This window comes from Phyllobates terribilis, unplaced genomic scaffold (genome assembly GCF_046119375.1).
Source record: "Phyllobates terribilis strain yellow unplaced genomic scaffold, ASM4611937v1 Scaffold_3__8_contigs__length_932513732, whole genome shotgun sequence".
In the NCBI taxonomy this organism is placed as follows: domain Eukaryota; kingdom Metazoa; phylum Chordata; class Amphibia; order Anura; family Dendrobatidae; genus Phyllobates; species Phyllobates terribilis.
Genome location: NW_027362763.1, coordinates 482,419,008 through 482,446,107, shown reverse-complemented (window position 1 = coordinate 482,446,107; position 27,100 = coordinate 482,419,008). Strand labels below are relative to the sequence as shown.

Genomic DNA, 27,100 nt, shown 5'->3' with positions numbered 1-27,100 from the left:
GACCTGTCCACCTCAGGAATAAGAGATATAAAGTTCTCCTTGTAGCGTGGGTCTAGAAGTGTCACCAACCAGTAATGACTGTCACCCAAAATTTTGTGAATGCGAGGGTCATGGGAAAGGCAGCATAACATAAACTCAGCCATGCGTGCCAGACAGCTAACAGGCAAAACTTCCGTGTCCTCACCAAGAGGATGACTGACTGTAACATCCCTGGCGGTGTGCTTGCATATTGCACCACCTCCCACCATGCAAGACCACAATCTTACCCATCAGTCCAGCCTGCAAGCCTTGCCCCAGTTCATGCGGTGTGCATGTCTCTTGTCTGACTGCTTAGGGCGGCGGCTCAGTTACTTCCTGATTCTTATAGCTGCTGTGGGCGCACCCCTAATGCGTCTCCAGCCTATTGCCGTGAGTCACTGGATATTTAAACCCCCTCCACCCAGAAGGAGGTGCCTGAGCAACACCTTCACTCAGTTTGTCTTTGCAACTGTATTGCCAGGTCCTGTCCTGTATCTAGTCTGTTTCTGTCACCCTGGGGGCCGCATACCCAGGCCTGTTATCTCTAACTTCTTGTCTGTTTCTGCCACCCTGGGGGCCGCATACCCAGGCCTGTTATCTCTGACTTCCAGTCTGTTTCCGCCACCCTGGGGGCTGTATTCCCAGGCTTGTTCCTGTATCTTGTTGCAGTATCAGTTCCCGTCTGAACTGTCTCCTAGCCTGTTACCTGTTTGTCTCTATGTCTGTACCCTCCCTTTTCCTGCAGTGTCTGAACCTGCCCCTAACTCCAACTCGTTGTCTCTGTACGTCTGTTTGTGAGTTTTGTGTCCACTCGCTATTTCATTGTAAGTACCTTGTGCGTGTCTGGTTCTGCTTGTCCCTTTTCCCTTCCTCTTTATCTACCTCCTGTGTTCCAACCATCTTCCTGTATCTTCCAGTCTGTTCCATGTGAACAGAGACCAGTCCTCTCTGCCTGCACTGTCAGCCATGTTCTGCTCTGCTTGCTCACCGCTCCGGCGGTTTCGCTCTGCTCTGCCTAGCCCACCGCTCCGGCGGTTCCTCTCTGCTCTGCCTTATCCACCGCACCTGCGGTTTCACTCTGCCCTGCCTTGCTCATTGCTCCGGAGGTTTCGCTCTGCCCTGCCTTGCTCACCGCTCTGGCGGTTTCGCTCTGCTCTGCCTTGTCCACCACTCCGGCGGTTCCTCTCTGCTCTGCCTAGCTCACCGCTCCGGCGGTTCCTCTCTGCTCTGCGTTGTCCACCGCACCTGCGGTTTCACTCCGCTATGCTTGCTTACAGCTCCGGCGGTTTCGCTCTGCTCTGCCTTGTCCACCGCACCTGCGGTTTCGCTCTGCTCTGCCTTGTCCACCGCTCCGGCGGTTTCGCTTTACTCTGCTTGTCTACAGCATCTGCGGCCCTGTTCCTGTCTCCCAGTCTGTACTGGACCCTATCCAGCCTGCGCTCCAACCTGCTGGTAACTGCCTGTCTGCATTCCAGCCGTGCTTGCTAGTACCCACCTGTCTGCATACCAGCCGTGCCTGCCAATACCCACCTGTCTGTACACCGGTCTACCCTGCCTGTTCCTGCCTTCCCCGGTGTGGGTCAACAGCTGTGACCGGGGTCTGACCTGGAGTAGCACCTGGTCCCTCTGCTCGGTTCCTCCTTGGTTCACGGAGTCGACTGAGCCACCGTGCGACCTTGGTCGGATCATGTTGATACTTAGTTACGCCCCTCCAGGCAATCCTCGGTTCATGGTACAGTGGGATCACTATTCATGCTCACGCCAGTCAGTCCGGGCGCGAGCGTAACACTGACCATGCTCTCCTCCTCCTCCTCTCTGTCCTCTAGCCATGCACTCTGAACAGACGTTATGACAGTTGTGCAGGTAATACCATCAATAGCGCATGAAACTAGCTCCAGTTCTTCCTCCTCCTCCTCTTCCTCATTATCACCCAATCCACATTGGAATGAGATGAGGCTGGGCTGTGTGTAATCACCCTGTATGATTCCTTGCTCCATCTCATCGTGCTCCGCCTGCAATGCATCCTCTTTTATTGTGAGCAGAGAGCGTTTCAGAAGACAGAGAAGTGGGATGATGATGTTAGTTATGGCGTCATCACCGCTCACCGTCTTGGTGGAGTCCTCAAAGTTTTGGAGGATGGTACATATGTCTGACATCCATGTCCACTCCTGAGGTCTTATGTGTGGAGTACCGATGGCCTTGTTGATGCTGGTACTCAACAACTGCCCTATTCTGCTCACAAATCCTTCCTAACATCTGCAGTGTAGAGTTCCAACGCGTGGCGACATCACATACCAGTCTGTGAGCTGGAAGCTGCAAACGCTGCTGAAACACAGCAAGGGCGGCGGAAGCTGTAGGTGACTCTCTAAAAAGAGCACACAAGCGGCGTACTTTAACAAGCAGATCCAACAGCTCCGGGTAGGATTTGAGAAACAGCTGAACCACGAGGTTAAGCACATGGGCCAGGCATGGTACGTGTGTGAGCTCGCCTCGCCTCAGAGCAGCCTCCAGGTTCCGGCTATTGTCACACACGACCATGCCTGGCTGTAAGTTCATGGCTGTGAGCCACAGATCTGCCTGCTCTTTCAGAGCTGTCCACAACTCTTCAGCATTGTGCGGTTTATCACCTAAGCGTATTATCTTCAGCACAGCCTGTTGCCGCTTGGCCAAGGCAGTGCAGCAGTGCTTCCAGCTTTGGACTGATGTAGTCATTTTGGAGATGGAGGCTGAAGAAGGGGGGGAGGCTGAGGAGGATGAGGTACAGGAGTTGTAGACTGTGGGGACAACCCTGATTGACCTAGTGCCCGCAATCCTCGGCGTCGGGAGAACGTGTTCCGTCCCAAGGTCCAACTGGGTCTCAGCTTCCACTATGTTAACCCAGTGTGCTGTCAGCGAGATGTACCGTCCGTGCCCACAAGCACTTATCCATGTGTCCGTGGTTAGGTGGACTTTCCCGGTAACTGCGTTGTTGAGGGCACGGCTAATGTTTTGGGACACGTGCTTGTGTAATGCAGGGACGGCACACCGGGAGAAATAGTGGCGGCTGGGGACCGAGGACCGAGGGATGGCCGCCGCCATCAGGTTGCTTAATGCTTTCGTCTCCATGAGCCTAAAAGGCAACATTTTGAGCGCAAGCAGTCGTGAAATGTGGGAATTTAGTACTGTGGCCTGTGGGGTGTTAGCTGCATATTTGCGCTTGCGTTCCAAGGAGTAAGGTAAGGAGAACTGAACGCTGCATTGGGACAAGGACGTGGACGTGCTTCCTGATGCTGCTACTTGCTTGTGCAACGACAGGTGCAGGGCAGGAGGCATCTTCGCATGCACCATGGACAGAAGATTGGCTTGCATGCACAACAGCGGAAGAAGCAATGGTGCCACCCGCAGATAGTGTTCCTGGACCCTGGGTTCGGCCCACAAAGTCGGGTGATTTGCTGCCATTTGCCTGATCATGCTGGTGGTGGTCAGGCTGGTCGTTTTGCCACCCCTGCTGATGCTGGCCTGGCAGGTGGTGCAAATGGCCTTTTGGGGGTTATCGGCAGAGTCTTTAAAAAACAACCAGATTCGGGAAGACCTAACAGTTGTACTGGCAACTTCCTTCATGTTGGTCTTACGGGGAACGGTTGCCTGTCTTCTTTCTGTGGCCACCACACTGCTTCTTCCTGGCTGTTGTGGTGCTCTGCCTCCCTCCCCCTGTGTGCTGCTGTCCTCGCTCTGCATGTCCTCCTGCCAGGTTGGGTCAGTTACTATATCATCCACCACCTGGTCTTCCTCTTCTGTACTCTGGTCATCCTCCTGACTTTCTGGCAATTGTGTCCATCATCTTCCACCTCTTGTGACACTTTCCCACCGTCGCCTTCGTGTGACCGTGGCTGCTCCAATATTTGGGCATTTCTACATGCGATCTCCTCTTGCCCCACTTCAAGTGGACCGAGCGAGTGGCCTGAATCTATGGGAAAGTGAACATCTCTTCCGAGTGCCCAAGTGTGGGATCAGTTGTCTCTGGGCACTCGGTATGGTGGGTGGAAGGAGGTTCAGGGTGAGGAATACGCGGTCCAGACTCACAGCTATTGAGGCTTGACCGTGTGGAAGACAAGCTGGTGGTGGTGGCTAATTGACGGAAGCATTATCTGCTATCCAACCAATAACCTTTTCACACTGCTCTGTGTTCAATAGTGGTGTTCTGCGGTCCCCTATTAATTGGGACAGGAAGGTCGAGCGAGAAGATGTGGGTGTTTGTTGTGGAACAATTTCAGCTTGCTCATGGCCTCGGCCTCTGCATGCACCATCACCACCATCACGTCCAGTTCCCCATCCCTTGCCACGTGCCTTGCCCATTTTAAATGGAGGAAAATATGTTCCACACTCACAACAAAAGACTGAACTTGGAGCGAACTTATATGTGATCCGTGTGATGGACAAACCACAGTTTTAAATACCTGGCCTGTAGGTAACTACACTGCTCAAAAAAATAAAGGGAACACTCAAATAACACATCCTAGATCTGAATGAATGAAATATTCTCATTGAATACTTTGTTCTGTACAAATTTGAAAGTGCTGACAACAAAATCACACAAAAATTATCAATGGAAATCAAATTTATTAACCAATGGAGGCCTGGATTTGGAGTCACTCCCAAAATTAAAGTGGAAAGCCACACTACTGGCTGATCCAACTTTGATGTAATGTCCTTAAAACAAGTCAAAATGAGGCTCAGTATTGTGTGTGGCCTCCACATACCAGTATGACCTCCCTACGACGCGTGGGCATGCTGCTGATGAGGTTGCGGATGGTATCCTGTGGGATCCCCTCCTAGACCTGGAATAAAGCATCCGCCAACTCCTGGAGAGTCTGTGGGGCAACGTGACATTGGTGGATGGAGCGAGACATGATGTCTCAGATGTGCTCAATCGCATTCAGGTCTGGGGAACGGGCGGGCCAGTCCATAGCTTCAATGCCTTCATCTTGCAAGAACTGCTGACACACTCCAGCCACATGAGGTCTGGCATTGTCCTGAATTAGAAGGAACCCAGGGCCGAGTAGTAGCGAACATGCTCTCTCATCACCAATTATAACCGATAGGCACATCCGCCTGTCAACTGAAAATGCTAACAGGCTGACTCTTATTAAAATGAACAAGGGCTGGATTGGGCCAGACTTCTGAACACCACCGAATGATAGCAGCGTAACATAAACTCAAATACAGTGTTTTTTTTTGGGAGGTCTAACTCTATTCCCATGCACCTCTGTCTTCACACCCAGACATGGGTATACGCTTCCTAATTTTGTCTATTTGCTCTATTTGCTATTCTCCTCCTCCTCCTCATCCTCATTCTCCTCCATATCACCATCATATCTACCATATCACCATATCTACGTCTCTTGCAAAGGACATTGGAGTTCCTCCAAATTTTTGACAGCCATTGCATTCACTGCATAAGCAAACAGTATGGGAAACCCACTTCCTAATAATGGTAACATAGTTTTCATGAGGCCCTCCTGACCTCTACATCTCTTGCAAGGGGCATTATAGTGCCTCAAAATTTTTGGCAGCCGTTGCACTCACGGCATAGGCAAACAGTATGGGAGACCCACTTCCTAATAATAGGAACATTGTTTTCAGGAGACCCTCCGACCTCAACATCTCTTGCAAGGGACACTGGAGTTCCTCCACATTTTTGGCTGCCCTTGCTTGCTCTTCTTCTTTAGCTGACACCTGCCCTCTGTGGTTGCTCCCCTCTGTGTCCCCTCTCCTGCCCCACGTGTCCTGTCTGCCCCTCTGTGTCCTCCCAGCCACTGTCCCTCTGCCCTCTCCTCTGCAGACCTGCCAGCAGCATCTGTGTCTGTGTGCAGCAGCTTGCAACTGACCTCTCACAGCATTACACTCTGCTGCTCTGCTTCTACTCCCCTTCATCTCCCTACCTCTCAGCCCCAGCCTTAACCCTTTGAGTCCCCTTTTCTGCCTTATTCAGCAGCACATCTGCAGCCAAGGCATCTTCAAGTGGCTAAGTATCACTGCTTCTAACCTCTTTTCCTCCATAGGGATAGTATAGTGACAGGCGGGAGGGCTGTAATTAATGTATGTATGTTTTTAGGTAAGTGGGCGGGAAGTGTAACTAGGTTATTGTGGGGTTAATTGTATATCCGTATTATTCTTGTTATATTCAGTGTCAGTGTGGTATTAAATAGTAGAATTAACTGTAGACTTGTGTAATAAATATATTTTATTGATAACACGGTTTTTGTCTCAGTTAGTCGCCATTTAGTATAGTGTATAGTAAAGGAATCGGAGTAGTAACAGGCAAGGTATTAGCCGGATATTGATTATTGATAGTCAAGCCTGACACTAATAATTAATACACGGAATACCGCCACAGGCAAACAGTATGGGAGACCCACTCCTTTTTAATGGGAACATGCTGTACTCATTACCGTGGCCCAGCTCTGTGTCTTTAAATTGTTAGTAGAGTTTTGCCTACATTTGGCAGCCCCTCTTATTTCTAATGGGAATATGTTGTTACTGTGGCCCAGCTCTATGTGTCTTTAAATTGTTAGTGGGGTTTTTCCTCAAATTTGGCAGCCGTTGTACTCACTGCATACGCTATAACTGGATAGTAGACCCTCTCCTTTCTTATGGGAACATGTCGTTACTGTGGCCCAGCTCTGTGTCTTTAAATTGTTAGTGTTTTTTTTCCCAAATTTTGTCAGCCCTTGCAGTCACAGCATGGGCATTACCACTATAGGAGATCCTCTCCTTTATAAAGGGAACATTTTTTTTTACTGAGACCCTCCTCTGTGTCTCTTCAAAGTGGTATTAGGGTGCGTCCAAATTTTTGGCAGCCCATGCAGTCACTGCATACGCAATAACAGTATAGGAGACCCACTCTTTAATAATGGAAACAACAAAGCATAGCCGACTGCTTGCCCTTTAAGAATAGCAAGGCTGTAAAAATAGTGTTTGTGACTCTCACAATCCCTACTTCATGAATGAAATGACATGAAATGACATTTCCCGGTGAATGCATTTGTCATGGATGAAAGCAATGCAAAAGTGCAAAAACGCATCAAAAACGCTACGTGTGAACATAGCACTAGGTGTGGAGGAGCATTTTTGTTTTTGGTTATTTATTTTGCCTTATATACAAGTAATTTCCCTGGAAAGGATGTTCCTTAACATATTTCCCAGGAAAATCCATTATGGGTTCGTTTTTGTATGTTTTATTGTGAGTTCGTAAAAATGGCGTAATACTCTGACAAGATTGTTGACAGCATTGAGCCCGGGAGTCAGAAATGCTTCCAGGGGTCTTCCCCATGCTGTTCCCATGTCATTTGAGCTCTGTTCCCATTGATTTGGGCAATTTTTAGGCCCTCTGCAGAACGCTGGGGGGAGAAGCCTGAAAAATGTTCGAGTTTCCCATAGACTTACATTGGGCTCTTTACTCGGACTGAGCACTCGAGCATTCCAATTTTCTCTACCAGAGCAACTAGTACCCGAGCATTTTAGTGCTCTCTCATCACTAGTTGGTTTATTATTATTTTATTTTTATTACAGGACCATTAGTTTCAGCTGGAATGGACGTAATGTTAAGTAAGGTTTAATTTAGAACAATAAAGGATGTCTGTTTTACTTCAAATAAAATATTTTATTCTGGGTGTTGGTATTTTTATTTTACATTTCACCTTCACTATGGGATTAGTAATGGGGGCGTCTTATAGACGCCTCTCCATTACTAACCTGTGCTTGATGTCAGCTGGCATTATAAGCTGACATCAACCTCAGCCCTATAACCCCACTGCCACCGCTACAGGGCAGTGGGTAGAGCGAGGCTAAGTGCCTATGGATGCACCATTTCTGGGGTGGCTGAGGGCTTCTGTTTCTAGTCTCGGAGGGGGCCAATATTCATGGCCCCTTCCTAAGCTATTAATATCAGCCCCCAGCTGTCTGCATAGACTTTGCTAGCTGTTAGAATAAAGGGACCCCATGTCATTTTTTGGGGGGTCCCCCCATTTTAATAGCCAGTAAAGGCTAAGTATTTATTTAGCTGGGGGCTGATATTAGTAGCCTGGGAAGCTCCATGGGTTTTACCCTCTTCCCAGGCTAAAAACATCAGCTTCAGTTGTCCGCTTTCCCTCTGCTGGTTAATAAAATTATGGGGGACCTCACGCCATTTTTTTTCCAGAAATTTACTCATTTATTAATAAATGACATAACCAGTAAGTTACACACGCAAAACACGGATTATATATATCACATATCTATATCTATCTGTATATCTTTACAGTGGTTGTGGAAAGTATTCAGACCCCTTTAAATTTTTCACTCTTTGTTTCATTGCAGCCATTTGGTCAATTCTAAAAAGTTCATTTTTTTCTCATAAAAGTACACTCTGCACCCCATCTTGACTGAAAAAAAAACAAATGTAGAAATTTTTGAAAATTTGTTAAAAAAGAAAAACTGAAATATCACATGGTCATAAGTATTCAGACCCTTTGCTCAGACACTCATATTTAAGTCACATGCTGTCCATTACCTTGTGATCCTCCTTTAGATGGTTCTACTCCTTCAATGGAGTCCAGCTGTGTTTAATTAAACTGATAGGACTTGATTTGGAAAGGCACACAACTGTTTATATAAGACCTCACAGCTCACAGTGCACGTCAGACCAAATGAGAATCATGAGCTCAAAGGAACTGCCCAAGGAGCTCAGAGACAGAATTGTGCAAGGCACAGATCTGCCCAACGTTATAAAAGAATTTTTGCATTACTCAAGGTTCCTAAGAGCACAGTGGCCTCCATAATCCTTAAATGGAAGAAGTTTGGGACCACCAGAAGTGTTCCTAGACCTGGCCGTCCAGCCAAACTGAGCAATCGTGGGAGAAGAGCCTTGCTGAGAGAGGTAAAGAAGAACCCCAAGATCACTGTGGCTGAGCTCCAAAGATGAAGTAGGGAGATGGGAGAAAGTTCCACAAAGTCAACTATCACTGCAGCCCTCCACCAGTCGGGCATTTATGGCAGAGTGGCCCGACGGAAGCCTCTCCTCAGTGCAAGACATATGAAAACCCGCATAGAGTTTGCTCAAAAACACATGAAGAACTCCCGGACTATAAGAAATAAGATTCTCTGGTCTGATGAGACGAAGATAGAACTTTTTGGTGATAATTCTAAGCGGTATGTGTGGCGAAAACTAGGCACTGCTCATCACCTGCCCAATACAATCCCAGCAGTGAAACATGGTGGTGGCAGCATCATGCTATGGGGGTGTTTTTCAGCTGCAGGGACAAGACGACTGGTTGCAATTGAAGGAAACATGAATGCGGCCAAGTACAGAGATATATCCTGGATGAAAACCTCTTCCAGAGTGCTCTGGACCTCAGACTTGGCCGACGGTTCACCTTCCAACAAGACCATGACCCTAAGCACACAGCTAAAATAACAAAGGAGTGGCTTCAGAACAACTCTGTGACCATTCTTTTCTGGCCCAGGCAGAGCCCTGACCTAAACCCAATTGAGCATCTCTGTAGAGACGTGAAAATGGCTGTCCACCAACTTTCATCATCCAACCTGACGGAACTGGAGAGGATCTGCAAGGAAGAATAACAGAGGATCCCCAAATTCAGGTGTGAAAAAATTGCTGCATCATTCCCAAGAAGACTCTTGGCTGTACTAGCTCAAAAGAGTGTTTCTACTCAATATTGAGCAAAGGGTCTGAATTAGAGATGGGCGTTGTTCGACTCGAAGTGTTCGCCAATCTCAAATTCGAGCTGATTTGGGCGGTGTTCGAGCCGTTCGGCGAACAAACACGATTTGAAAAAAATTCGGCTGTTCGAGGTTATGTTCGATAACTGTTCGTGCACCAAAATCATAACTGGATTTTTTCTCAGTACTGATGAAAATGAATGTTAATACGCAGTTTGAGTGTACAGCGGGGCGGGGGTAGGGGCTGGGGATGGATCTCTGCAGGAATAATGAAGATCTCCTTTTTTTTTTCTCTTTCCCGCATTTACAGTGGGGAGGTGCAATCTGTCAGCCTATCAGCAGCGCACACACGGAGCGAAGTGCTTTTTTTCACACTAGCAAGGGCATGTGTCATTGGCAGTGTATGTCACATGTCCTTGCCCTATAAGACCCAGCCATTTTCCCCGTCGCCACCATTTTCTCACTGCTGCAGCTGCGTGTTAGACGGCACCGCTGTTGCTGTGTGCGCTATACCTTGTTAATTTCAAGCCAATTTTCGCACAAATCTACAGATAGCTTGGGAGTAGGGAATAGTTGTGATTGCAGTCCTTTTAAGGACTAGGTTACAGCATTTCCTACGACTTTTATCAGGCAGGTCTGTGCTCTTAAATAGATAGGTTGGAAGTAAAGACTAATTGTAATTGCAGTCCTTTTCAGGACTAAGTTACATCCATTCCTATCAGTTTTTGCCAGGCAGGTCTGTGCAGGTGCTGTGCAAGTTTTTTTCACAGCATTTGGCTGAATCTAGCAAAGCTAATCCTTTTTGGCCTATTGCAGAGTGTGTTAGTCAGTGGAGTAGCCTATCTGTGTTGCAAGCTACACCACCTGTGTATAGAATACCAATTTTTTTACTGCACCTAGTGAAGTAAAACCTTTTGGGAATAGCATCATTCTATTAGTCCATCTATACTGACCTCCATCAGGTTGCAAATTGAATATAATTTTTTTCTGCATCTAGCTCTGAAAAAATATTTGGGCTTCTAGCAGTGTGTGGGACTTGTTCTATTAGTCCATCGATACTGACCTCCATCAGGTTGCAAATTGAATATAATTTTTTTCTGCATCTAGCTCTGAAAAAATATTTGGGATTCTAGCAGTGTGTGGGACTTGGTCTATTAGTCCATCTATACTGACCTCCATCAGGTTGCAAATTGAATATAATTTTTTTCTGCATCTAGCTCTGAAAAAATATTTGGGCTTCTAGCAGTGCATGGGACTTGGTCTATTAGTCCATCTATACTGACCTCCATCAGGTTGCAAATTAAAAATAATTTTTTTCTGCATCTAGCTCTGAAAAAATATTTGGACTTCTAGCAGTGTGTGGGACTTGTTCTATTAGTCCATCTATACTGACCTCCATCAGGTTGCAAATTGAATATCATTTTTTTCTGCATCTAGCTCTGAAAAAATATTTGGGCTTCTAGCAGTGTGTGGGACTTGGTCTATTAGTCCATCTATACTGACCTCCATCAGGTTGCAAATTAAAAATATTTTTTTTCTGCATCTAGCTCTGAAAAAATATTTGGGCTTCTAGCAGTGTGTGGGACTTGTTCTATTAGTCCATCTATACTGACCTCCATCAGGTTACAAATTAAATATAATTTTTTTCTGCATCTAGCTCTGAAAAAATATTTGGGCTTCTAGCAGTGTGTGGGACTTGGTCTATTAGTCCATCTATACTGACCTCCATCAGGTTGCAAATTAAAAATTATTTTTTTCTGCATCTAGCTCTGAAAAAATATTTGGACTTCTAGCAGTGTGTGGGACTTGTTCTATTAGTCCATCTATACTGACCTCCATCAGGTTGCAAATTGAATATAATTTTTTTCTGCATCTAGCTCTGAAAAAATATTTGGGCTTCTAGCAGTGTGTGGGACTTGTTCTATTAGTCCATCTATACTGACCTCCATCAGGTTGCAAATGAAAAATAATTTTTTTCTGCATCTAGCTCTGAAAAAATATTTGGGCTTCTAGCAGTGTGTGGGACTTGTTCTATTAGTCCATCTATACTGACCTCCATCAGGTTACAAATTGAATATAATTTTTTTCTGCATCAACCTCTGAAAAAATATTTGGGCTTCTGGCAGTGTGTGGGACTTGGTCTATTAGTCCATCTATACTGACCTCCATCTGGTTGCAAATTGAATATAATTTTTTTCTGCATCTAGCTCTGAAAAAATATTTGGGCTTCTAGCAGTGTGTGGGACTTGGTCTATTAGTCCATCTATACTGACCTCCATCAGGTTGCAAATTGAATAAAAAAAAAATCTGCATCTAGCTCTGAAAAAATATTTGGGCTTCTAGCAATGTGTGGGACTTGGTCTATTAGTCCATCTATACTGACCTCCATCAGGTTGCAAATTGAATATAATTTTTTTCTGCATCTAGCTCTGAAAAAATATTTGGGCTTCTAGCAGTGTGTGGGACTTGTTCTATTAGTCCATCTATACTGACCTCCATCAGGTTGCAAATTGAATATAATTTTTTTCTGCATCTAGCTCTGAAAAAATATTTGGGCTTTTAGCAGTGTGTGGGACTTGGTCTATTAGTCCATCTATACTGACCTCCATTAGGTTGCAAATTAAAAATAATTTTTTCTGCATCTAGCTCTGAAAAAATATTTGGGCTTCTAGCAGTGTGTTGGACTTGGTCTATTAGTCCATCTATACTGACCTCCATCAGGTTGCAAATTAAAAATAATTTTTTTCTGCACCTAGCTCTGAAAAAATATTTGGGCTTCTAGCAGTGTGTGGGACTTGGTCTATTAGTCCATCTATACTGACCTCCATCAGGTTGCAAATTAAAAATATTTTTTTTCTGCATCTAGCTCTGAAAACATATTTAGGCTTCTAGCAGTGTGCGGGACTTGGTCTATTAGTCCATCTATACTGACCTCCATCAGGTTGCAAATTGAATATAATTTTTTTCTGCATCTAGCTCTGAAAAAATATTTGGGCTTCTAGCAGTGTGTGGGACTTGGTCTATTAGTCCATCTATACTGACCTCCATCAGGTTGCAAATTGAATATAATTTTTTTCTGCATCTAGCTCTGAAAAAATATTTGGGCTTCTAGCAGTGTGTGGGACTTGTTCTATTAGTCCATCTATACTGACCTCCATCAGGTTGCAAATTCAATATAATTTTTTTCTGCATCTAGCTCTGAAAAAATATTTGGGCTTCTAGCAGTGTGTGTGACTTGGTCTATTAGTCCATCTATACTGACCTCCATCAGGTTGCAAATTAAAAATAATTTTTTTCTGCACCTAGCTCTGAAAAAATATTTGGGCTTCTAGCAGTGTGTGGGACTTGGTCTATTAGTCCATCTATACTGACCTCCATCAGGTTGCAAATTGAATATAATTTTTTTCTGCATCTAGCTCTGAAAAAATATTTGGGCTTCTAGCAGTGTGTGGGACTTGTTCTATTAGTCCATCTATACTGACCTCCATCAGGTTGCAAACTGAATATAATTTTTTTCTGCATCTAGCTCTGAAAAAATATTTGGGCTTCTAGCAGTGTGTGGGACTTGTTCTATTAGTCCATCTATACTGACCTCCATCAGGTTGCAAATTCAATATAATTTTTTTCTGCATCTAGCCCTGAAAAAATATTTGGGCTTCTAGCAGTGTGTGGGACTTGGTCTATTAGTCCATCTATACTGACCTCCATCAGGTTGCAAATTCAATATAATTTTTTTCTGCATCTAACCCAGCTAATAGTTTTGGCCTAATACCACAGTTTGGCCACTCAGCTCTGCTCGGTTCCCATCCATTGTTTTTTTGTGCAAACAACTCCAGAGTTGTGAATTAGTTAACCACCAAAATGAGTGGAAAAAGGCCTGCTGCTGGTGGAAAGGGGAATGGGCGTGTTGGGAAGGGGAAAAAAGGTTGTGTCCGTGGGGTAGGTGTTAAAGCAACAGTAACATCTGCAAAAGACAGACCATCTTCCAGCCAAACTAAAATGTCTACTTCTTTTAGCGGACAATGTGATAAGATCCCTTTCTTACGGCCACGCCAATCGCTACAAATTCCAGATGAGGCACAAAAACAGCAGGTGCTTCAACGGATATCAAATGCTCCTTTAAGTGGGCTCTACTCCACATCAACTTCAACATCACAAATACTCCAGTCCTCAAAGGTGTCACCCCAATCGCACTTGCTTCCTCACAGCTCCCAAATCTCCTGCTGCCCGTCTGAGTATGAGGTAGATAAGATGGTTGAGTCTGCAGAGCTATTTACTCATACTATAGCCCGGGAATCAGAGGTCGGCTCCAGCGCTTCTGTGAATCCAGACGAGGAAATGATCTGCACTGATGCCCAGAATCTTTATGAGTCGGATCCAGGACGACGCTGAAGGTTCTGACCATAATGTAGACCCTCATTCCCAAACGGTAACTCCTGTTGGTGGAGACAATGAGGAAGACGATGATGAGACTCAAATACCTGATTGGAGCGACAACTTTAGTTTTTTGTCAGGGCAGGAACAGGTTGGCTCTGAGGACGACGGGTGTGATAACGCACAGGGTGATGATGATGAGGTTGAAGATCCCACTTACTGTCAACCCACAGTCAGCCAAGAGATGAGGTCAGCAGAGGAGGTGGAGGAGAATGCTAGTGACGACGAGGTCAGGTTGCGCCTTGCTGGACAGAGACGTAGTACTGGAAGCACGTCAACAACTGCATCCTCAAACACAACTCTGCCTCTCACCACAAGTCGTGGTGGCTCTTCAGGTCGCATGGATGATAAGCCTTGCATAGCCTGGGCATTTTTTCAGATCGATAAAGATGACCCAACTCGTGTTATCTGTAACACTTGTCAGCAAAAGCTTAGTAGAGGCCAAAAAATACATAGTTTGAGTACTTCATGCATGAACCGGCACATGGACATGAAGCATAAGTTGCAGTGGGAAGCTCACTGTGCTACAATGCGGCCTAGAAGGCCGGGCCAACCACCGTCTGCCATATCTTGTGCATCCGCGGCCTCTTCATCCTCTGTGACTGGGGGGACAGCAGTCACACCTGTTTTGGGACGCAGACCTGCCACATCTTTACCCGCAACAGCCAGCGTGATTGGCAGGTCATCATTTTCTTTGGAGGTGGTAACACCAGCTGGTGTTGAGCGCTGTCCGACATCGAAAGCACCACCTTTGGATCAAGGCAACCTAACATGTCCGACTGCATCTTCCTCACAGAACGGCAGTTTGCCGGGGACACCCTTATCAACCCAGTCTAAGCACAATAGCCAGCCCTCGGTCCCTCAGATGTGGACAAGTAAAAGACCATTTCCTCCTAGCCATGAGAAAGCTAAGAGGTTGAATTTCACCATCTGCAAGCTCTTGGCTACAGAAATGTTGCCTTTCCGCCTGGTGGACACAGAGGATTTTCGAGACCTTATGTCCGTCGCAGTGCCCCAGTACCAGATGCCCAGTCGGCACTACTTCTCAAAGAAAGGTGTGCCTGCGCTCCACCAGCATGTCGCAAACAACATCACCGCTTCTTTGAGAAACTCTGTGTGTGACAGGGTGCATTTCACCACAGACACTTGGGCGAGTAGGCATGGACAGGGGGGTTACATGTCGCTGACTGGGCACTGGGTAACTATGGTGACAGCAGGACAAGGGGCTGCTGTCCAAGTCTTGCCGTCCCCACGAGTTGTGCGTCAATCCTCTTTATCTCAAAGTTCCTCCACTGCTTCTGCCTCCTCAACCTCCTCTCGGTCCTCCACCTGCACCCAAAGCCTGTCTGGTCATGCCACAAGCTTTCTAACTGCGCAGAAGGGATCCTGCACACCTGCTTACTATGTTGGCAGTAGGGCTCAACGTCATCAGGCGGTTTTTACTTTGAAATGTCTGGGAAATGTGAGTCACACAGCTGAGGAGTTGTGGTCAGCTCTGGAGAACCAATTTCATGAATGGTTGTCTCCACTGGACCTGAAACCAGGGAAGGCCGTGTGCGACAATGCTGCAAACCTGGGTGCGGCCCTTCGCCGGGGCAATGTCACACACGTGCCTTGTATGGCTCACATGTTGAACCTGGTTGTCCAGCAATTTTTAGCCCGCTATCCCGGACTAGATGGCCTTCTGCAGAGGGCACGGTCGCTGTGTGCTCACTTCCGCTGTTCGCATCCCGCAGCTCAGCGACTTACATCTCTACAGAAGTCGTTGGACCTGCCACTTCACCGGCTAAAATGCGATGTGCCTACCCGGTGGAATTCAACTCTGCACATGTTGCAGCGAATGTGGCAGCACCGACAAGCCCTGGTGCAATACGTTCTGACGTATAGCCTGGGCCAACGAGATCCTGAGGTGGGGCAAATCACGCTGGAGGAGTGGTCCCAGATCAGGGACCTATGCACCCTTCTGCACAGTTTTGAAATGGCGACGAAGATGTTTAGTGCTGACGATGCCATTATCAGCATGACTATTCCGGTGATTTACATGCTGGAGCACATGTTAAACAGAATGCGGAGTCAGGTGGTGGCACAAGAGGAGGTGGAGGAAGGAGAGGAGGAGGAGTTGTATGCGGAAGGGCTAACATCTGCAAGGTCCAGACGGTCAGCAGCACCAAGGCAGCAGGCATGTGAGGGTGGGGGAGATGGTTTTACCAGGGCACATGGTAGCAGCCAAACTAGTGAGGAAGGTGCAGGAGCCCAGGAAGAAGTGGAGGACGAACTGATGGAAGACTCATCAGATGAGGGAGACCTTGATCACATTTCTGTTGTGCGAGGTTGGGGGGAGAGGACAGAGGAAGGAAGCATGATTGTTACCTCACCACCAACACAACAGGGACTTGGTGCTCCTGGATGCGCAAGACACATGAGTGCCTTCTTACTGCACTACCTGCAACATGACCCTCGAATTGTGAGAATTAGAAATAATCCTGACTACTGGGTTGCCACACTGTTAGATCCCCGGTACAAAAGTAAATTTGCAGAAATTATTCCTGCCATAGAAAGGGATGCACGCATGCAGGAGTATCAGCAGAGACTGTTGCAGAATCTTACATGTGCTTTTCCACAAAACACCAGTGGTGCACGTAGTGAATCTCACAGTTCCAACTTGCCAACCGTGGGACCGTCGAGTGTTCAGCACTCAAACCGTAACAGAAACACAGTATCTGCTGGTAACATCAATTTTGCGGAATCATTTCACCACTTTTTTAGCCCATCCTTTGCAAGGCCACAGGAGACAAGAAGTCTGACACATAGTCAACGCCTAGAGACGATGGTACAGGAGTATCTCCAAGTAAACATTGAAGCCATGACTGTGTCACTGGACCCTTGCTCTTTTTGGGCTTCCAATCTGGATAAATGGCCGGAGCTAGCCACTTACGCCTTGGAGATCTTGTCATGCCCCGCAGCCAGCGTTCTGTCTGAACGTGTGTTCAGCGCTGCTGGTGGTGTGCTGACAGATAAGCGCACGCGGCTCTCCACTGATAATGTAGAGAGACTCATGTTCATAAAGATGAACAAATCATGGATCCGAAACGACTTTTCTACCCCTGTGTCATCCTGGAGAGAGTAAAAGCTTGATGATTGGTTAAAATCACCTCACCAACCGTTTTAAGCTTTCAAATTACTAATCATGTTTATCTGTATCTTGGCTGGAAAATAATTTGGGCTTTGTAGCAGTGTGCAGCACTGATTCTAATAAGCCATCTATACTAAGCTCCACCAGATTTAAAATTACTAATCATGTTTATCTGTATCTTGGCTGGAAAATAATTTGGGCTTTGTAGCAGTGTGCAGTACTGATTCTATTAGGCCATCTATACTAAGCTCCACCAGATTTAAAATTAATAATAATTTTTAGCTGCATCTAGCCCGGAAAATAATTTTGGGGCTCCGAGATGCGCAAGACACATAAGTGCCTTCTTGCTGCACTACCTGCAACATGACCCTCAGATTGTCAGAATTCAAAGTAATCCTGACTACTGGGTTGCCACACTCTTAGATCCCCCACACTCTTCGATCAACCTTTTCATTTTAATAAAGACCAAAAAAATGGTCATTTTTGAAATTATAAGCATTAGCAGGTTATTAGAAACTGAAATCAAACAGTTTTCAACTCAAAACTTTATTCTAGGTGATGTTACATTTGTACATAGGACCCCTTGTTCGAAAGCAGCTTCTGAACTCTCTCGTCCATTGAATTTGTCAGGTTTTGGATGGTTTCTGCTTCAATTGTTTTGCATGACGACAGAATACCCTCCCAGAACTGTTGCTTAGATGTGAACTGCCTCCCGCCATCATAGACACTTCTTTTGATGATGCTCCAGAGGTTCTGAATGGGGTAGAGGTCAGGGGAGCATGGGGGTCACACCATAAGTTTGTCCCCTTTTATGCCCATATCAGCCAGAGATGCAGATGTGTTATGTGCAGCATGAGACGGTGCATTATCATGCATAAAAATGATCTTGCTGTGGAATACATGGTTCTTCTTCTTGAACCATGGCAGGAAGTGCTGTTTGAGAAACTCCACATGCATTATGGAGTTCATCTTTACCCCTTCAGGGATCCTAAAGGGGCCGAAAATCTCTCTCCCCATGATTCCAGCCCAAAACATTACTCCGCCTCCTCCTTGTTGGCGCTGTAGCCGTGTTTGCGTGGGGTGTCCATCAACCAGCCATCCTCCACTCCATCCATCTGGACCATCGAGCGTTGCACGGCACTCATCCGTGAACAAAACAGTTTTGAAATCAGTCTTCATGTAATGTTTGGCCCACTGGAGCCATTTCTGCTTGTGTGAAGTGGATAGAGGAGGTCGACAGGATGGCGTACGCACAGCTGCAAACCTCTGAAGGACCCTGCATCTTGTTGTTCGGGGGACGTTGGAGGCACCAGCAGCTTCAAAAACTTGTCTGCTGCTATGACAAGGCTTTTTTGCCGCTGCTTTTTTAACCTGACGTAATTGCCTGTAGGAAAGAGTCCTCAATTTGCCCTTATCAGCACGCACACGTGTGTACTGTGAATCAGCTACATACTTCTTAAAATTAAGATAAAATAGACGGGAGAGGTCTCTATGAAGATGAATTCCTAAGTATTTGAAACCCTGTGAGGGCCAGGCAAAGGGAAAGTTGGACTGGATGGAATCCTGTATGGATTTGGGGAGGGAGACATCGAGGGCCTCAGAATTCGCTGCATTGATTTTAAAATTTGACCATATAACAAAGTGATCTATTTCAGCCATAACAGCAGGGATGGATATATGTGATTGAGTGATATATACTAGGATATCATCAGCAAATAGAGAGCACTTGTACTCGGTACCTCCCACCTCAATCCACCTAATATTGGGGTTATGGAGAATTGATGAGAGCAGGTGCTCCGTCACTAGGATGTATAAGAGAGGGGACAGAGGACATCCCTGCCTTGTCCCATTGGTGATTATGAAAGGTGATGAAAATGTTCTGACGCGCCTCCTGGGCCTTGGGACACCCGGAGCCGGACCCTTTTTGGTGGATGCTGGTGGTTGTAGTCTCCGTGGCGGCGACCCGGTTCCGTGGCTCAGGGCGGTCAAACCAGTGGCAGAACTATTTATGTGGTTTTGATGTTTAAATGTCTGACTACGCCACCCGTGGATTGCGGTCAGAGTGAACCGCCGCTGCATGGCAGACCGCTGAGGCTGGTGTTGTGGGTGCAGCAGAGCGTAGCATAACTCCCCACGGGAGGAGTATAGCCTCAGGGCAGTGTATGCGGAGGATGGGGGTGATGGTGCAGGGCAGCAGCAGTAACGACACGGAGTCAATGATGCAGTCCAGGGCCTTTACTCACAGTTCTTATTATCCAGACCACTTCTGCAGGTAACGGCTGCCCACGTCATACTGTGCTCACCAGGTGAGAGGCTCAGACAACTCCCAGATAACTTTGGAGCACTTCACAGGACCCCCTTTGTGTGTCCTTTGTCTGGTCTTTCTTACCAACCCTTCTGTCCGGCTGCCTCGGGCCTTCTCTTGGTAAACTTGGCGCCAGTTTCCCTGACCCTATGTGGTGCCTTCCTAGCGGGTGTAGCGAGGGGCTGCGCCACATAAAATGTCACAGCCTCTGGTTTCTAGCTGAGGGTCGTTTCCCGCCTCCACTAGTTTCGGGGACCGGTCTCCCCCTTTGGCCTGACCTCTCCATGCAGGTGGATTCGGGCGTGCGGTGGCGACTCGCCCGTCCGCACCCCTGGGATCCCTTCGTTCCTCGTTCCTGGAGCCTTCTCCGCTCCTCTTCCTTCCTTCTCCCTCTTCCAGGCCTGGGCCTCTGCTACTAGGCCCGCCTCCGGAGCAGAGCTCATGCAGAGCCCCTGCTCCCTGTCACTTCTGCTCAGACTTCTCTGCACTGAATTAAGATGGTGCCCACCTTTTATACTCCCTTCTCAATGCACCAAGGAACTGCTTCCTCCCTGCTCCTGCACTACAGGGTTCCCCTTCCTCAGTGTTCCCTCCCCCCACTCCAGCCAGGGACAGGGACTGTCGTGCCCATCTCAGGGGCATATTGGTCGCCCTGCCCCATGGCAATGTGGTGTAATGCATGCAGGTGTCGGGTCCTGATCCACACTCCATCCTTACCTGAGAGTGAGATATCACACCTCTGGGTGAGGTGCAATACCTCTGTAGCAACCGAGCCCTTAGGGTGCTACAGTTCCATTTATCTTCAGCCTAGGTGACATATTGCGATACAGGGCCGTGATTTTGGCTATAAAAGGGTCCCCTAGACCCCTACCCCAAGCTTTTTAAGAGAATAATATATGGCGTGCCAGGAGACTCTATGGAATGCTTTCTCAGCATCCAACGAGAGTATCTAATTACAAATTTTTAACTGCATCTAGCCCAGGAAATACTTTGTGCCTAGTAGCAGTGTCTGCTAGTCAGCGGATTATCCCGGCTGTTAAGCAAGCTACACCACCTGTAGTTTGGACACTTAATTTTTTCAAAGGAAATGCTTCGGGACCACGGGATACTCAGTGAAGAGCATCAGGAGGCACCCCAAGGCATAGGGGCTGGGACTGGCGGTAGGATGCCTTGCGGTGGACAGCCGAGCTCGATCCTTATAAAAGCTTTTTAACTGCAGCAGCTTTAGTGGACGCTACTGGAGCTGGAATTACGCGGCTGCTGGCATGAGACTTGCCCTCCAATAGATCCTTGTAAAAGGATTTAAAGTGTATTCATTCAAATTAGAGAGACAATTTAAATTAAAAAGCTTAGAGCTGCCTCCACCACAGGGGGGCTCGCTCGACCCACCAGCGGACAGGCACCAGTATTGGGAGAGGGGGGCTGGCCGTCAGGGTCCACCGCGGCTCTGGCACAAACCCGGCGACACGGAGGTGGTTCGGGCAGGAATGGACTGGCCGTGTCGGCTTCTCACTTATTGGATTTTAGAAGGGCATGACATGCCTATATCTGTGTCTCCCCCTCCTTTTACTCCTCCACCTCTTTTCTTTTCGCATGACTATATGTACTTGTCACTTTTCCATGTGTTAGTTATGTCTTCTGAGCAGTTTGTCAGCTTTTGGACACATTTGAAGGTGTTTCTATGTGTTTCTATGTGTTTTTGTTTGCCTGCCATTGGTTTTAATGGTGTTCGAAGGTGTTCGACGAACAGTTCGACGAACAGTTCGGCGAACACAAGGGTGTTCGACGAACCGAACTCGAACACTACGGGGGTGGCTCAACACTAGTCTGAATACTTATGACCATGTGATATTTCAGTTTTTCTTCTTTAACAAATTTGCAAAAATTTCTACATTTCTGTTTTTTTTCACTCAAGATGGGGTGCAGAGTGTACTTTAATGAGGAAAAAAATGAACTTTTTAGAATTTACCAAATGGCTGTAATGAAACAAAGAGTAAAAAATTTAAAGGGGTCTGAATACTTTCTGTACCCACTGTGTGTGTATGTGTATACAGTATATATATATAGCTGGTCGGGTTTGTGTGGCAGGGCTGCTTTTTTGTCCCAGTCCGGCCCTGGACGCATGCATACAAAGAGCACCTACATACAGATACATGTATGCAGAGCACAAATATACATAAATATACATCTATTCACAGAGCATATTAATATATATATATATATATATATATATATATATATATATATATAGTACAGACCAAAAGTTTGGACACACCTTCTCATTTAAAGATTTTTCTGTATTTTCATGACTTTGAAAATTGTACATTCACACTGAAGGCATCAAAACTATGAATTAACACATGTGGAATTATATACTTAACAAAAAAGTGTGAAACAACTGAAAATATGTCTTATATTCTAGATTCTTCAAAGTAGTCACCTTTTGCTTTGATGACTGCTTTGCACACTCTTGGCATTCTCTTGATGAGCTTCAAGAGGTAGTCACCGGAAATGGTTTTCAATTCACAGGTGTGCCCTGTCAGGTTTAATAAGTGGGATTTCTTGCCTTATAAATTTGGTTGGGACCATCAGTTGTGTTGTGCAGAAGTCAGGTGGATACACAGCTGATAGTCCTACTGAATAGACTGTTAGAATTTGTATTATGGCAAGAAAAAAGCAGCTAAGTAAAGAAAAACGAGTGGCCATCATTACTTTAAGAAAAGAAGGTCAGTCAGTCCGAAAAATTGGGAAAACTTTGAAAGTGTCCCCAAGTGCAGTTGCAAAAACCATCAAGCGCTACAAAGAAACTGGCTCACATGAGGACCGCTCCTGAAAGGAAGACCAAGAGTCACCTCTGCTTCTGAGGATAAGTTTATCTGAGTCACCAACCTCAGAAATCGCAGGTTAACAGCCGCTCAGATTAGAGACCAGGTCAATGCCACACAGACTTCTAGCAGCAGACACATCTCTACAACAACTGTTAAGAGGAGACTTTGTGCAGCAGGCCTTCATGGTAAAATAGCTGCTAGGAAACCACTGCTAAGGACAGGCAACAAGCAGAAGAGACTTGTTTGGGCTACGGAACACAAGGAATGGACATTAGACCAGTGGAAATCTGAGCTTTGGTCTGATGAGTCCAAATTTGAGATCTTTGGTTCCAACCACCGTGTCTTTGTGCGACGCAAAAAAGGAGAAGGGATGGACTCTACATGCCTGGTTCCCACTGTGAAGCATGGAGGAGGAGGTGTGATGGTGTGGGGGTGCTTTGCTGGTGACATGGTTGGGGATTTATTCAAAATTGAAGGCATACTGAACCAGCATGGCTCCCACAGCATCTTGCAGCGGCATGCTATTCCATCTGGTTTGCGTTTAGTTGGACCATCATTTATTTTTCAACAGGACAATGACCCCAAACACACCATAAGGCTGTGTAAGGGCTATTTGACCAAAAGGGAGAGTGATGGGGTGCTACGCCAGATGACCTGGCCTCCACAGTCACCAGACCTGAACCCAATCGAGATGGTTTGGGGTGAGCTGGACCGCAGAGTGAAGGCAAAAGGGCCAACAAGTGCTAAGCATCTCTGGGAACACCTTCAAGATTGTTGGAAGACCATTTCCGGTGACAACCTCTTGAAGCTCATCAAGAGAATGCCAAGAGTGTGCAAAGCAGTCATCAAAGCAAAAGGTGACTACTTTGAAGAACCTAGAATATAAGACATATTTTCAGTTGTTTCATACTTTTTTGTTAAGTATATAATTCCACATGTATCAATTCATAGTTTTGATGCCTTCAGTGTGAATGTACAATTTTCAAAGTCATGAAAAATCTTTAAATGAGAAGGTGTGTCCAACTTTTGGTCTGTTCTGTACATATGTGTGTGAATCATGCATTGTGTGTATAAGTCTGTGTAACATACAATGTTTGTGTCACATACTGTGTGTATGTAGCTTCCACATTTATAAATATTGGAATCCAGATGAGAATTCATAGGTGTAAACATGTCAGCAATCGCCAAATGAACAAGCAAAATGATATTCATTCAGTGAGTGATTTGATTGTTTATGCCGGAACAAAAATCATTGTTTTCCAACAGTACATCATCCGGTGTAAACTGCAGATGTGCTGGTGATAACATGATATGTATGGAGACAGATTGATCGGTGCATACCTTCGTCAGGACACCTTCATATCTTTTACCAGTGACGAAGGTATGCACTGAAACACACTTCAGGGTGAGAGCCACACTTTCTGGATCCCATCATGTCAGATATGACCACACTCTCCTTTACTTTGATCATGCCATGTTAATATATCAGTTTTACAATATACATTGGTGAAGGGCTGTGCAATATTACATGCTGGGATATGCAATCACACCACATTTGAGGTTAATATACTTCATACTGTACTGTGTTAAGGGTAGGTGCAATTATTTACACTATAACAGAGGGTAATATATATCATGTTATATGCTACAATTATCCCTATCTAATAGTCATTATACGTTCCCCCCTGGTAATAAACTTCCACCGTGACATTCCTCGGCACCCTTTACATTTTATGCCCCACCTGGCCTGCACACAGGCCATATCAATAAATATAATTATCTTTGAATTAATTGTATTTCAGGATGTTGATCATATAGCAGCATTTTGTATCTTGTGTATTCTTTGAACTAATTTTAATTTATCTGTTTGTGCGCTCACTTCTTTGCTACCACGTACCCACTTGTATTCATAATAAAGGTGTCTTGGTTATATCAATTTATGTTTGGATCATTTATTTGGGTTATTCATATTGGTTTTGTTCATTTATCCAGCAGACATATATTTATCACTATGTGGTGATTTCCACAAGGAAATATATATTTATATATATACTGTATATATAGACTTTTATGTACGCTATCTGCTAGTCCTATACCTCTTTTGTTGAATGTATGTGCTTATTGTATACATGCATGTATGAATTCTGTGTATACATATATGTATATGTATGTGCTCTATGTATACATGTTTGTGTGCTTTGTGTATATACATTTGTGGGTCTATCATGCATTGTGTGTATTCATGTGTGTAAAATTTAGGCTATGTGCCCATGATGCAGAAATGCTCCGGATTTTTTCCTGAGCGTTTCTGCATCTCCCTGGCAGAAAAAACGCATGCGGATTGTACATGCGGATTGTACATGCGGATTGTACATGCGTTTTCCTGCCAGGGACAAGCGGAAGTGAAGCGTTCTTCACATGCATTTCCACATGCGGGTTGACAAGCGCTTTCCAAGCGATTTTAGCATCACTTGGAAAGTGCTTGACAACTTGGTCACACTATATAAATCCATGCAACTGGCATGGATTTATATAGTGTGACCAAAAGAATGGTAAAAAATAAATATCATACGTACCTTCTGATGGCCCCCGAAGTCTTTATTCGATGCGTCTCGGCTTGCCAGCAGCTCGCGGTACACTGAAGGACCTGCCAACGTCAGTGGTCGTATGACCCGTCACATGACTAAGTGACGTCAGCGCAGGTCATTCAGTCCACCGCGATCTGCTGGCAAGCCAAGACAAGCACGCCGGGGGGCCATCAGAAGATAAGTATAATATTTATTTTTTATTTTATTCTTTTTTTTACAGGTTCTATGGTACCCGGGTCCGGAGGAGAGTCTCCCCTTCTCCAGACCCGTGTACCATCCGCACATTGAAACGTATGGAATGCGCATGTACAGTACAATTCGAGTGATGCGGATTCCATGCTTTCCAATGCAAGTCAATGGCGGCGAAAACGCAGCGCTTCCGCAAAATAATTGGCAGTGCTGCTTTTTTTTCCGCAATGATAATCCGCAGCGGAAATTTCCGCAGCATGTGCACAGCACATGCGGATTATCATTGGGGAACATGGCAGACCTTCTACCAAGCGTCTTTTAAGCATTTCTGCAGCGGAATTGCCGCTGCGGAAACGCTTAAAAAATGCATCGTGGGCACACAGCCTTAATATTTGTGTCACATACTGTCTGTGTATGCAGCATACACATTTATAAATACTGGAAGTCAGATGAGAACACATAGATGTAAACATGTCTGCAATCACCAAACGAATGTGTAAAATGATGTTCATCCATAGAGTGATTGGATTTTTTTTGTCGGAACAAAAATCATTATTTTCCAGCAGCACATCGCCCGGTGTAAACTGCAGATGTGCTGCTGATAACATGATACTTTATGGGGACAGATTGATCTACTAGTGATTGTTCTGCGACCATCATTCTTCCTCAGCCTGTGCAAAGAGTCCAATACACAAGTGCCAAACAACTTGTAAATTGTCGATTGTTTTCTTTTCACGGTCTGAACTCAGCTCATGTAAATGCAACCTAAATGCTTATGTGTGAAGGTGCAATATGTTAGCATTCGGGGCCCCACTTTAAACTTTTGCCCAGGGCCCCACTTTGTCTCATACCAGCCCTGATTACACTTTAAAGGCTGACTCCTGAATGGAGACACAGATCCTTTACAGTGAATGAGCTCTTTCTGGCACCATTTGTAGCCTTTATAGAGTGGATCAGTTTTTAACAGGAGTTCCATTTTTCTGTTCCTGTATAAGAACAGAAAAACTGAACACCTAATGCTGATATGATCATAAATAACTATTCTATTTATGCACATAAAAGTCTTCTATGAGTCTTATATATGCTGTTTTAATTAGTTATTAACTAATATTTACATTACTTATTAAACATGTGTTAACTAAATAACAAATAAGCCCATTAAATCCAAAGTTCCGATTTATGCTTTTTTTCAGATTATATATGTGAGTCGAAACCCAAAAGATGTTCTAGTATCCTACTACCACTTTTACAAAATGAAACCAAATATAAAGTGCACAATAAATTGGGAAAGATTTATAGATCTCTTCATATCAGGGAAAGGTAATGTAGAAGCAAGCAAGGAATGATTTTTTCATGTGATGATAAGTAATGCAATGATATATATATGTTTTTCCATTTTTAAATTAATTAGCTATTTATATGGAAAATGAGCACACAAACTAAAAGTATTTTGAAAGTAAACTTTAGGCTTCATTTACTTCTGTGCTTACATTGAATAGTGTTACATGCAGCACTTTACCATTAGACAAATCTTATAGAATTTGAAATCGTAGCTTTGAATGGAGCCTCAAATGCAAATGAAAAGAACCATAGGCAGCTAAATATATTTAACATGACAGCTGTTCCTGGAATTTTTCCTATTCATATTCAGCAAGATTTTATGGTCATATAAACTAAAGGGTTATTTAGATGAGTAATTATTAGTGTTGAGCGAGCACTAAAATGCTCGGGTGCTCGAAGCTCGGGCCGAGCTCACCGTGATACTCGGGTGCTCGACCCAAAGTCTATGGGAGACCAGAGCATTTGTGCAGTGGCACCCCCAGCAGTCTGTAGAAAGCCTAAAAAGTGCCCAAAACGATAGTGACAGTGCTCAAATGACATGGTGACAGCATGGGGATCGCCCCAGGAA

General features: G+C 45.4%; 1 protein-coding gene across 1 annotated transcript in view; it reads left to right on the top strand.

Moving 5' to 3' along the window:
- LOC141259635 (amine sulfotransferase-like) overlaps positions 1–27,100 on the top strand; it is a 108,760-nt gene that overhangs the window by 43,217 nt on the left and 38,443 nt on the right. Inside the window, exon 4 of the mRNA XM_073675899.1 lies at positions 26,385–26,511. Coding sequence (XP_073532000.1) covers positions 26,385–26,511 — 127 coding nt within the window. The remainder of the gene's footprint in view (positions 1–26,384; positions 26,512–27,100) is intronic.